A 13,987-nucleotide genomic window follows, 5' to 3' on the forward strand; every position below is an offset into this window, starting at 1 on the left:
AGAAAATTAGAAATGTATATGAAAATCTTCCTCCTGTCAGAGTTTAGGGCACATCGCAGGACCCAGAGTCAAGTCCCTGCCCACCCGCGGCACCTCAAAATCACACAAGACCCAGACCCAGCTGGCCCCACCCCAATTGGGCAAGATCCAGACCTGGCCGGCCCCACCCTTGTCAAGCCCCACTGGGTGGGGGATGCAGCTTCAGGTCCCCTGGCCCAACGCCGGGCAGGGGGCACAGTCTCAGGTCCCCAATCAAGCCCCTCCGGGTAGGGGGACACAGCCTCAGGGTCCCCATCAAGCCATGCCGGGCAGGTGACATGGCCTGAGATCCCCTGTCAAGTCCCACTGGGTGGGGGGCACAGCCTCAGGTCCCCCGGCCCAGCGCTGGGTGGGGGATGCAGCCTCAGGTCCCCTGGCACCAGGGTGGGGGGCATGGCCTGAGGTCCCCCAGTCTAGCACCGAGGCGGGGGGCACACATTGAGGTCCCTCGTCAAGCCCTGCCTAGCAGGGGGGTGAGGCCTCAGGTCCCCCGTCAAGCCCTGCCAGGCAGAGGGCACAGCCTGAGGTCCCCCGGCCTGGCACCAGGGCAGGGGGAGCGGCCTGAGGTCCCCTGTCAAGCCCCACTGGGTGGGGAGTGCAGCCTCAGGTCCCTGCTGATTGCTCATTAAGGCTCGTATGGGAACTCGGCCTCTGCTGTGGGTGTAGCCATCTTGTGTTACAGAAACCCTGCCTCCACTGTGGGTGCCGCCACCTTTGCGATGGCATGATGGTCAACTAGCATATTCCTTCTTTATTAGATAGGATAAAGGTAGAGTTTTAAAACGTTACATGTAGCCGAAACCGGTTTGGCTCAGTGGACAGAGCGTCGGCTTGCAGACTGAAAGGTCCCAGGTTCGATTCCGGTCAGGGGCACGTACCTGGGTTGCGGGCACATCCCCAGTAGGAGATGTGCAGGAGGCAGCTGATCGATGTTTCTCTCTCATCGATGTTTCTAACTATCTATCTCTCTCCCTTCCTCTCTGTAAAAATTCAATAAAAATATATTAAAAAACAAAACAAAACAAAACAAAAAACGTTACATGTAATTACCACTGAAGGTAGAAAGGTGTTGAGGTCTGAGGTTGACTTTTTGCATTTTAGGATTTTCTTACCACAACTTAAAAATCAAAACAAAACATTAAGTTGTATACTTTAAAAGAGTGAATTTGATGACAGGAATTCTATCTCAAAAAAAGAACAGAGAGTATAAACAAAAATTTCAATAATACAATGGACAGACTCTGTCAATTTACAATCCAATATTGTTTTATTCACCTTTCTTCTGACAATATACTGTTATTCAAAATATACCACATAAGTAATCCATAAACACTGTAGGCACTCCATAAATATTTTTATTTAATAATTAGATATTTTTTAGAATGACTAAAAATCCTGATGTAAAATCCCAATTGGGAAGTGCATAATCCTATTGTAGACAAAATATATAACTTTACAATAAACATTTTTATAAGAACTGGCCCCAAAGAGGGAACACTTACAATCTGAAAATTAAAAAGCAAAAAGTCAAAAGCAAGCTAAAATACAATACTAATATATTCAGACAATGATCCCTGGATCAGTGGTGCTTACAAACAAAGGACAACCTGTACCCAGTGGCCTTAAAACCACATGACATTCAGTTAAGAAGTCAATTATAGACCTAATAACCTCTTAACTGAAAATTTTGCAAGAATAGATAAGACTATGAAAAAATTTTAACTATATCCTTTGTATGAACATAGGAAATAAATTTTAATATATATTTTATTTTCTAATTTTAAAAAAGTCAATGCTTTTCATCTTAAGCAGCAAGAATGATCCACAAATCAACATGAAGTCACTTTTATAGAAGCTATGTTAATTCTATGGGAAATACTTTGGGAGAAAAGCTCAAGAACCTTATTTCAAACAGAGCCCTGTAGGGTTTTCCAATGTTTAAAAAAATAAAACGGCCTGTGACCACACATGGTACAGAAATATCTTCTAAGTCCTTACTTTGGGTTAGCTTTATAGCTATGAACATTCATGCCAACCTGAAAAAAATTATGGCACTATTATAACAAGAAAAAATTAAAAACCACCAAATGCCTAATCTTATAGAAGTACCTGGGCAAACCTGTAAACATAAACAAGTACTCTACAGTGACAAATAACAAATCTGCTAACTATATATTTTAAAAACAATATGATTCTATAAAATTTAACAGATGGACTATATCAATAAATGGAAATCTATAATAATAAAAGCATAATATGCTAATTAGACCAGATGTCCTTCCAGACGTCCTTCCTTCTGGGCAAAGCCACATCGGCGGGGGCTGCGGCAGAAATGGCAGAGGCCCCCCGGCCGGTGGCGGCAGTGGCAGGCAGCAATGGTGGGCAGGGGCCGGGGCCACAACCCTTGTATGAATTTCGTGCATCGGGCCTCTAGTGTATATATAAAATACTATTAAATGAAAAAAAGCAAAATTAAAAATAGAGTAATTACAACTATGTACAGGTAAATGTATTACAATAATGAAACTGAAGTGAATTTAAATTTATAGAGACATAAATAGATTCAAATATTCATTAAGGTTGTTTCTTTGTTACTTAGGATTATAATAAAATAAAAAACAGATTACTGTTTTAGATGAAACTATAATCTCAAACAATAAATACTATATTATATGTAAAGTCCTAAAACATATTTTATAAACCACGACTTCAATATTTCAAGTTATTCCATGGAAGACATTTACTGGTCTTCATTTACAGAACTTTCTGGCAATGTGTATATTTATAACTGCTCTTCTTTAACATAAAAAGAAAAAAATTTTAGAGCATTGTTCAAATAAGAAAACCAAGCAGCATGCTCACAAAACCTGTCTACTAAATCTGTTTTGCTTTGGGAAAAAGCTACCTACAGAAGTTTTAAAAAACTTACTCTATATACATATTTTATATAACAGTTATGCTATAAATATTTTAAATAATGCTTTTACATAATTCTGTATTTCAATATATATCTTATGATTTAATTGCAAGTTATGCAAACAGCCTTTCAGAGTTATTATTGAAAATTATTCTCTATGTGATTTAGAAAATGATTAGTTTCTTGGATAAAACATAGCATATTTAGAAGTCCGAAAGCCAAGTAAATCCCTTATCTCATTTCGGAATTTTGACAGATCTTGGCGCAGTTCATTTAGATTTTCCACAGTTGCCTGATCTGTGCTTTGCAGCTTCTGTCTCATGGAAGTCAAGTAACGATGCACCAAGCAGCACATCACTTTTTGGTAGTTTTCATCTCTCTTTTGTTTCAATGTTCTCCATTCCTTCAAAACAAAGCAATAATATGATACTAACAACGGGCATAAACAATATTTAAAAGAGTGGATTTTTGAAAAGTATTCACAGATGCAAACAGAAATCTTCTAATGCTTTATTAGACTATACTTTTGCCACTCTGTTATAAAATAACATTTAACATTTGTTTAAAACAAATATAGCCTGGAAATTTGTTTTATTCATTCACTTGTGTGCTTATTTTGATTCAAAAATAGTCATAGGAGTCCTCAGTTTATAGGAGGAATTTGCCAACTATTACCTACACACAGCTCAAATTGACCCATTCCTGGTTTTAATGGCTTGTTGGCTAAGAATGGGTTTACAGATGAACATTTGTTACTAGGTTGATGATAGGAAACAGCAATTTCTTTTTTTAATGATTTTTTTAGAAAGAGAGGAAGGGGAAGGGAGGGCTGGAGGGAGACAGAAAGGGAGAGAGAGAAAGAGAGAGAGAGAGAGAGAGAGAGAGAGAGACAGAGACATCAACTTGTTCCACTTAACGATGCATTCACTGGTTGATTCTTGTATGTGCTTTGACTGGGGATGGAACTTGCAACCTTGGTGTATCAGGATTATACTCTAACCAACAGAGCTACCCGGCAAGGCTGGGAACAGTAATTCTGAACCCCAATTAAACAAAATGTTATCCTCCCCAAATGGAATTCTATTCTTTTTATTAATAGATCTGTATTAACAAAAATTTAATAATTTTAATAATTACTCAATTATTGTTACATTTTTATTTCATCAATAAAAATTTAGTGGAAATTTATGTTCTTTCTTATTCTATAAGTACTCATATAAATCTTTGATTTTGTCTCAGCCTGTAAAGTCTAAATTATTTACTATCTGGCCCCTTATAGGAAAAATTTGCCAACTTCTAATTTATAGCAACATGTATTAAATTATTCATGTATTGAGTAACTTTCAAGAAGAACCAGAAAAAATATGAGATATCAGTATCTACACTCACAAAATAGGGATAATGAATATTTTCTGCATGTTTTAAAACTGAGATGAGATTTCATGAAAAAATTCCAGCTCTATCTCTAATTCTCAAAAATACTTACTGAGTCCTTACTTTATGTTATATCTATGCTGTGCATTAGAGATACAGGAGTAAAAAAAAAATCAAGACAGTCCCAGGCCTTAAGAAACCTGCATATTTATGCCCGAGGAAACATTTGAGGTTAGGAATTATTAAAACTTCTATGTTGCAATTCTAGTCTCTTACCTTTAAACTGTTTTGCCGTTTAACCCTGCCTTTTGATGTATGAGAGCAAATCCATTTACTGAGGCTACTAATCATGTAGCAGATGGTCTTTGGTGAAGGAATGATGTTGAAAGGTGGAGGTAATGTACACTTGTCATCAAAGTAACTAAGCCACAACTTTGCGCGGGCAAACTTCCATTCTTTGTCTTCGTGATTCTGTAAAAGGCAAATGAAAAAGCTAAATAGAATATGAACATGTACATGGGGAGTGGCAGAGAAAAAGATATTGTTTTAAACTGCCCATGTTTCTACATCTTGTAGGTAAAAATTTGATTCATGATGTGCTGTTATTATACATTACTTGCATTAAAAATCTAATTTTAAAATTAAACTAATTCTTAATTCTTATAATATTTGGATGCCTTATCTACTGCATACATTGGGTATGATGTGAAGAGAATATAGAGTTTTTATAAAAATAGACACTTACTGCTATCAACTGAAAGCTCTTGTGTAGCATTGCCACCAGAAGCTTGGTGAGCACAATCACAACCACCACGTTGTACGTGCCAACAATGACAGCTCCCACAAAGGACTGCAGTTCTTCTCCGTAGCTAAATCTTGTGACAAAGATTGCCACATGTGCTAAGGAGAAAATATACCAGAACAAAGCAAAGCAAGTGCCAATGAACCTGTAAAGACGATTACATTTTTGTTTAAAAGAAAATTAAATCATTAGCAAAAATGAAGAATTCATTTATATCAACATTATGTAAAGAAAACATTGATAAACCAAGAATAATAATTTATAAAATAAATGAGCAAACCCAACAGTACAGACATGCCTTACTTTAAACAAAGAAGTAGACTCAAAAGGAAGAGAAATGATTCCTCTTTCATCTCTTATTGCCTTTCTGTCCATTCTTAACATACCAATGTCTATGATCCTGTTAACGCCTAATAAGATTTTGTCACTCTTCTGCTCAAAAATATCAAATGGCTATCTCAATAGCCCAAAACCCTTACAAGGGCCAACAAGGTCCTACATGATCCCATTATCGTTCTGGCCTCATCTCCTATAGCTCTCACTCGGATTCACCCCGCCCAAACTGGCCTCCTGACTTTTCCTTGAATTTACAGCCATACTTCCAACGCAGGGCATTTGCTCTTCCTCCAGACCCCTCCTTAGATGCTTGATCTTTCACCAGCTTTACATATTTATCTGAATGTCATCTCTGTGGGCCTTCCCTAATATCCTATCTAAAACTGTACCCTCACACATACATCCCTTGGCCCAAGCTTTGTCTTGTTAACCCTTATCACCGAGTAATACATCATATATTTTATTTCTCATTGTCTGTATCACCTCATAAGAATATAAGCTCCATGAGGTGGTCCTGCTTATTGACTCTTTACTCACTCAGCACTTAGAATGGTGTTTGGTATGCAAAGGGTTGGATGAACATTTATTATTTATCTAATCGTATGCCCTAATTAAGATGACATGAACATAACTGAAGAAGAGTTGGTACATCAAACACAACAAATATGCAATTCCACACCTCTTCTCTATTATTTTATTTAAGAATGAGGGAGTGATATTTTGTCTGCCTCACAACTGGTTGTTCAATTCCTTATTGAGCATAATTAAAGTATGTATGTATTATGATAACAGTAAGTTAGAGAAAAAATTGTTTATAAAGCTCTAATAATTGTCCATTCTAATAATTCCTAACAAGCTAAAAATGTGAGACTGTTTTGGTTGTAACAGTGAGAGAGAAGCAGAGCTGCTGAACATCTTATGCTATATACAACCCACGAAGAGCTGCCCTGATCCCAAGCCAGTAGTGCATGAAGTGCCAAGAGCTCCTCCACTCACACAGCCTACAGGGGGTAGCCAATGGCATAATCTGGGCCTGCTAATTAAAGAGTCCATATGTAAAGATCACTATCAAGTGATACATTAAAAACAAGTATTTCTTATTAAAAAGGAATTTCTTAAAGAAGATTTGAAGTTCTATTTCTGTCAGTACTAATTCCTACACAACATATTAGAAAGAGAGAAATATATCTACTAAAAACTGCAAAAGACACTCACGAATGGAAGGTGTCATTGCTCTGCTGCTCACAGAAGATGCCTACACAGTCCTTCTGCTCTTTTGGAGTATAGCCTTTATCATACAGTTGTGTCAATCCAATTGTGAAAGAAAACAAAACAAGAAGGAACATCCCAAGAAATTTTCCAAAATCTTGAAGCATCTGTCCCATTGAAATCTGTGGAATATATATCGTTTTTATTAAAATTATCAGGGAAATAAAATATTAAATATTAATGACCAGGCAATACAAGGAAGACAAATATATGAGCCACAAACTACTCCTTTTGTTGAATCTGGTTGAGATGGGTTACACTTTTAAGACATCAAAATTCCAGCTGCTTAACAGAAAGCCATTCCAATCATAGCACGCCCACACAGGATTTTGTTGCTATGAAGGAAAAGGTAGAAACATGGAGTTCTAAGAAAGAGCCTAATTCACGAGGAGTAAAAGGAAAAGTTCTTGCTCAAATCTAAAGGTAAATAAATGCTTATATTTAAAGCTTCTTAAAGTTTGTGAACATACTAGAAGCCCGGTGCACAAAAATTTGTGCACTTGGGGGGTGGGGGAGGGTGTCCCTCAGCCCAGCCTGTGCTCTCTTGCAAACTGGGACACCTCGCAGGATGCCCACCTGCTGGGGGTTGGGCCTAAGCTGGCAGTCAGACATCCCTCTGGCTGCCCGGGAACCCTCGGGGGATGTCCACTTGCCAGCAAGAAGCAGGCCTAGCTGCAGTCGAACATCCTTAGCACTGCTGAGGAGGCAGGAGAGGCTCCCACCACCACCGCTGTTGTTGCCTTGAGTGGAGCCCACAGCCAGCCAGAGCAGGCTGGAAGCTTGGCTTCCTCCATCACAGGGGCAACCAAGCCTCCTGCTTGCTCCAGCTCCGTGGCTGCCGGCTGCCATCTTGGTTGGGTTAATTTGCATATAGTCACTCTGATTGGCTGGTGTGCATGGCTTGTGAGTGTAGCGGAGGTACAGTCAATTTGCACGTTTCTCTTTTATTAGATAAGATAATCAATACAACAAAGTATTTAATTTTTGTAACCAATTCCCCAAGGACAGCATTTCCTCCTCCAGGACTAATCTCTTTTTTGTTGCGTTAATTGATTTTCTTTCATTTTGGGTCCATTATAAGAAAATACTATGTGTGTATGCCAAATGAGAGGGTCTAGTATTAATATGAGCATCTTTTGTAATGTAGACACATATAGTGCATCTGGGAGCTCTATCCAAGCCTAACATCATTCTTCAATACTTTTTCAAAATCTGGGGAATTAATACTTCTCATAAATTCTTTGTGTTTGAATTGGTATACAAATTTGGAGAATAATTTTACATTACCTTAATTGACTCAGCAATTCTCTTCCTACAAATTTAGTTAATAGTTAGGAAGTACAATAATATGCATGTATATACAAGGATTCTCATTGCAGCATTGTTAGGGGCAGCAAAAAAGTGAGAAGTTCCTAACTGTTAAACAACACTGGTTAAACAGAATGTACAGGTGTGTGCTGGCATAGAAAGGTGTTCATAAAATATTAAGTAAAAAAAGCAGGGCCTAGAATACTACAACTCCCATTTCTATTTTTAAAGAATGTATCAGATATACATTTTTGGATAGGTGTGGTTTCATATGCACAGGAAGCCTCTGGAAGCTTACACAGGGACTCTTAATGCTTACCTACAGGAGAGAGGGCTAGAGGTTGGAAGGCAGAGTTTCTCACTTTGAATTTTCCTTACTATATGCATTTTTTACTTTTAAGGTACAAAAAATAGTATTTAACAATAATCATTCCTCAAATTTAACCAGGTCAAATTTATATAATTAAATCCAGCTTCAAATAAAATGTCTAATTGCCTCAAGCCTGCCAAGATAACATAAGCCACTTAGCAACAATACAAAATGATAAGAGCAGGAAAGTGACCAAACCCTCCTAGCCCACTATAGTGGGCTAATTAAGGATAAGAAGTATGCTAAATGTTTTAGGCACACCACAAGTTAGTAATGCAGGCTCTGCAGTTGTGAGAGGTCTAATATATCTGACTTGCACATGAGACTAGCCCATGTAGCACTTTTCAAAATCTTACACTTACCTCACTTGCCTCCCCTTGCAAAATTCTGACAAAAATAACCCAGGGAATTTTTAGAATGAGAAAGCTCAAAATGTGTGGGCCACCTTAGAAAAGAAATCATTTATGAGACCATGAGTGTGCAGAATAAAGCTGTACCATGTTAGTAGAGAACTTAGTGAATTATGACAGCAAGAATACAGTAACTGCTTTAAGTAACTACAGAAATATTTCCTTTGAAAAAAATTTAGATGCTGTAAACTTACAAATACGTTTTTTCAAGTGTGAGCATATATGATGTTATAGTTTTAATTTTAAAAATTTAGTCCCAAAGTAGTTTTAAAGATCAATTCGATTTTAACATCAATACAAGCAATCTACACTAATAAAAGACAAAGATGGTAATTGACCATACCTTCGCTATGCCCAAGCCACGCCCACCAGCCAATCAGAGCGACTATATGCAAATTAACCCAACCAAGATGGCGGCCGGCGGCCACAGAGCTAGGGCAAGCAGGAGGCTTGGTTGCCCTGGTGATGGAGGAAGCCAAGCTTCCTGCCTGCAATGGCTGGCTGTAGCCTCCACAAAAGGCAACAAAGTTTCAATTATAGAAGCTAAATAAATACCAGATACCTGCTTCCAGCCAGCCTCCACTGGGAGCTTGGGTGGCTGGGGGCTGTGGCCAGCCTGAAAACAGGCATAAGCCCCTCACCCAGGATGATCAGGCACCCGAGCAGGACCCTCCTCACTGAAGAAAGTGTGGCCAACCTGAAAACGGCCCTCAGCCCCTCATCCAGGCTGGCCAGGCACTCCAGCAGGGACCCCCACCCTGAAGGGGGTGTGGCCAGTCTAAAAATGGCCCTCAGCCCCTCACCCAGGCTGGCCAGGCACCCCAGAAGGACCCACACTCTGATCTGGGACAAGTTTCAGGGCAAACCAGGCGGCCCCCACCCATGCACCAGGCCTCTATCCTATATAATAAAAGGATAATATGCAAATTGATCCTAACAGCAGAGCAAAAGCCTAAGCCAGCAGGTAGTTATTCTCCGAGGGGTCCCAGACTGTGAGAGGGCACAAGCCGGGCTGAGGGACCCTCCCAAGTGCACAAATTTTTGTGCGCCGGGCCTCTAGTCTATAATAATTTAAGCGTAATATGCTAATTAGACTGGATTTCCGGATGACCTTCTGGATGAAGCTGGGGCTGCGAGGGCTGAGCCCCTTTCATGACTTTTGTGCATTGGGCCTCTGTATTTAATAAGAAAACTATAAACTTCTTGACTTGATCTTTATTTTTTTATTAAATATTTATTGTTGAAAGTATTACATATGTCCCCTTTTTACCCCATTGACTCCTTCTAGCCCACCCCACCACAGGCCTTCACCACACTATTGTCTGTGCCCAGGGGTTATGCATACAAGTTCTTTGGTTGATCTCTTCCCACCCACCCACTTCTCTGTAAAATCATGGTATTAGTTCTTACATAATATGGCCAACCAAAAGCAACCACAGTGGAAATCATGGAGGTGACATCAGCTTAAAGAGCACATTAAGCATTCATGCCAAAGGCAAACACTGACAACAGTACTTTTATGTTAGTCTGAGAAAGAATGTTTACTAATTCTAAACTTATTAGCAGTTTTACTTGAGAAATATGAAAATTAAGACTAAGTGAGGAAGATCTCAACATGGTGGCCAGCAGGACAGCAATGAGGGAGAGAATGTGAGTAAGTAAAGGAGTGCAAGGGGAGTGTGTGGACATGTGTGGTGTCTGTGTGGCTGAGTGAGGGGCAGTGAGATCTTTCGGGAGTCTCAGAAGCTGGTAGATCAGGCTCTCCTGTATAGGAATCCCTGCTACCAGCACAGGCATTCCCAGGCTGGGTGCGGCTCTGGGGCGGAGACCATGCCCTCTTGAAGGGAGCAGCAGAGGCTAGGAGGGCAGCCACACCAACATCCAGACTGGCCTTTGACACCACCCTGAAACTGTGCAGTGAGCTGCTCACTAGCCATAACGCACAAGGGATTCCCACTGTGCTCCCGCAGTGAGTGGCGTGCTATCTCACCATGGGCTCCCAGATGCATGTGGTGAGTGCATGCCAGTGGGACTTAATGTTCTGCTCCACCCGGCCCTTGGACAGAGCACAGTGAGTGCACACCAGAGAGATCTTGAGCACCATCCCACCATGGGCACCAGGGCCATTCAGTGAATTTCATGCCAGAGTGCTCTGAGACTTCAAAGGGAGTCATACACCAGAGGAACTGTGAACATGCCCCCACCATCCCTGAACCTCTGAAGTGGATATCTGGGGGACCAGATCTATGGGGGAAAAAGAGGACTCACCAGAAAAGGAACTAAATGAAATGGAGGCAAGTAATTTATCAGATAAAGAATTCAGAATAATGGTTATAAAGATGCTCAAACATCTGATTGAGAGTTACAAGCAGCTCAATGAGAATCACCAACATGGATAAGAATCAACTGGAAATGAAGAATGACATAGCTGTAATAAAGAACACCTTGAAAGGTTTCAATAGTAGACTAGAAGAAGCCAAGGGCTGAATCAGAGAGTTAGAAGACAAGGCAGAAATAAAGGTACCCAATCTGAACAAAAATTGGGGGAAAAAATTAAAAAAGCAGGAGGAGAGTTTAAGGGAGCTTTGGGACAACATGAAATTATAATAATATAAGTGTAATATGCTAATTAGACCAGAAGACCTTTCAGACAACCTTCTGGACTAAGCCGTGGTGCCACGGGGGCCAAGGCAGAGACAGCTGTCACAGCAGCAGGGTCTGAGGCAGAGGCAGCCGCGGCAGCAGCAGGAGCCAAGCCTTGTGCACAAATTTTGTGCATTGGGTCTCTAGTATCCACATAATAGGGTGCCAGAAGGAGAAGAAGCTGAACAAGGAAAAGAAAACCTGTTTGGAGAAATAATAACAGAAAACTTCCCTGGCATGGGGAAGAAAAAAAGCCACACAAGTCCAGGAAGCACAAAGAGTCCCAAACGAGATGAACCCAGAAAGACCCACACCAAGACACATCCTAATTAAAATGGCAAATGTTAGGAAGGAAGATGGTGGCTGGCAGGATGACAGTGAGACAGTGTGAGTGAGAGAGCAAAAGGGGAGTGCATGGACATGTGGGGTGTGTGTGTGTGTGTGTGTGTGTGTGTGTGTGTGTGTGTGCAAGTGAAGGAAAGTTAGATCCTGCAGGACTTTTGGGGGTTGGTGGATCAGGCTCTCCTAGACAAAGAGCCACTGCTACAAATGAAATCACTCCTAGGGCAGCCAGCTCTGACAGAAACCATACCATCTTTAAGGGGAGAGCTGCTGTGACTAGGAGCCTAGCCTCACCACCCAGACTGGCCTCAGACACCACCCTGGACCCTACAGCCACTTTGGCCAAAGACCTGCTACCTCAGCTGCAGGCCGATGGACAATGGGACTCCAGCCTCCCTGGACGTGGGCTTCTGTGGGTCTAGGAGTGCACCACACTCCCACCATCCCGCTGCATCAGTCCTGACCATCCTGTGCCCCACCAGTTAATCTCAAACTGAGCTGCCAAGCCACCAAACCCGCAGCATCAGCCCCAGCCGTGCACATCCTGCAGGTGAGCCTCTGACTGCACCCACACCGCCAAGCCCATGGCATCCTCCTGGGCCCTACACATCCTGTAGGCAAGCCTCTGACTGCACTCTCCCCCTGCCAAGCCTCCAGCATCACCCTGGTCCCACCGGCGAGCCTCTGACTGAGCTCCCTGCCTGCCAAGCCTATTGTGTGGGCACCAGGCCCCACGCTTCCTGCTGGCGAGCCTTGGACTGCACTCCTTGCCCACCAAGCATGCTGCATCACCCAGGGCCCCAGGCGTTCCACATGTGAGCTTTGGACTGTGCCTCTTGCCCACCAAGCCTGTGGCATTGGCCCTGGGCCACACGTGTGTCTGTTCCTAGAACCATCAGTGAGAACAAAAATGGGGAAACAAAGAAACAAACCCCAAAGGCAAGAAAAAGAGGAGTCGCCCCCCCCACCCCCACAAAGGAACAAAATGAAACAGAGGCATGCAATATGTCAAAAAATAATTCAGAATAAGGGTTATAAAGTTCCTAAACTGGCTGGATGAGAAAATCAACAATTTATGTAAGAATCAAGAGGAAATAAAAGTGATATAGCTACAATATAAATCACTATGGAATGTTTCAACAGTAGACTAGAAGAGGCAGAGGATCAAAATAGTGAATTAGCAGACAGGGCAGAAAACAGATATAATCTGAACAATTGGAGTAAAAAATTAGAAAGCAGGAGGAGAGCCTAAGGGAGCTTTGGGACAACATGAAATGAAGGACGTAAATAGACACTTTTTGAAAGAGGACATACAGAAGGCTGAGAGACATATGAAAACATACTCAAAGTCACTAAATATCCAAGAGATGCAAATGAAAACAACAATAAGGTACCATCTCACACCTGTCAGAATGGCTATCATCAACAAATCAACAAACAACAAGTGCTGGTAAAGATGCAGAGAAAAAGGAACCCTCTTGCACTGCTGGTGGGAATGCAGATTGGTGCAGCCACTGTGGAAAACAGTATGGCGTTTCCTCAAAAAATTAAAAATGGAAAAAAACCCCAAGATGGTGGCATAGGTAAACACTGGAGATTGCTGCCTCACACAACCACTTCAAAAATACAACTAAAAGACGGAACGGACATCATCCAGAACCACAGGAAGGCTGGCTGAGTGGAAATTCTACAACTAGAAGGAAAGAGAAAAGCATACTGAAACTCAGAGAAGGTGCGGTGTGGAAGTAAAATACAGAGGTACAGAGGCGCATGCGGAGAGGGTTGGCAGCTGAGGACATGGTTGTCTTTTTCAATTGGGAGGGAGTCTCAAGCTCTGAGCTCCAGTTCCGGGGCTAGCCTCTGGGGACCCAGACTCATACGGGAGAAACTGGGTTGTCTGGCATCGGTCAGAACACGAGGGCAACTTTCTCTCGGGGGTGCTTACAGTGAATGCCGGGGCCCCTAGAAGCAGGGCCTCTGAGGGCAGGACTGAGAGCAACCATAACTACTCGCTCCGCCCTGTTGATCCCCTGGGACCCCGCAGGCCCAAGCCACCAGGTTTTTGCATATGAAAGGCCTGGCCCTTTGCAATCTGAAAATTACCTATAAAACTGCAGCTGGGTCAGAGGAAGCCAGAATATCCAAAAGAAGGCCCAAGCACCCCAGTGGCAGAAGCC

At 41.7% G+C, this 13,987-nt stretch overlaps 1 protein-coding gene across 1 annotated transcript in view; it reads right to left on the reverse strand.

Annotated features, from left to right (window-relative positions):
* Positions 1 to 1,283: 1,283 nt before the first annotated feature.
* Positions 1,284 to 13,987, reverse strand: part of TRPC1 (transient receptor potential cation channel subfamily C member 1) — a gene marked incomplete at its 5' end in the record, with an annotated part of 170,680 nt that continues 157,976 nt past the window's right edge. Inside the window, 4 exons of the mRNA XM_006757507.2 lie at positions 1,284 to 3,359; positions 4,607 to 4,801; positions 5,076 to 5,277; positions 6,684 to 6,859. Coding sequence (XP_006757570.1) covers positions 3,132 to 3,359; positions 4,607 to 4,801; positions 5,076 to 5,277; positions 6,684 to 6,859 — 801 coding nt within the window. The remainder of the gene's footprint in view (positions 3,360 to 4,606; positions 4,802 to 5,075; positions 5,278 to 6,683; positions 6,860 to 13,987) is intronic.

This window comes from Myotis davidii, unplaced genomic scaffold (genome assembly GCF_000327345.1).
Source record: "Myotis davidii unplaced genomic scaffold, ASM32734v1 scaffold495, whole genome shotgun sequence".
Lineage (NCBI taxonomy): Eukaryota > Metazoa > Chordata > Mammalia > Chiroptera > Vespertilionidae > Myotis > Myotis davidii.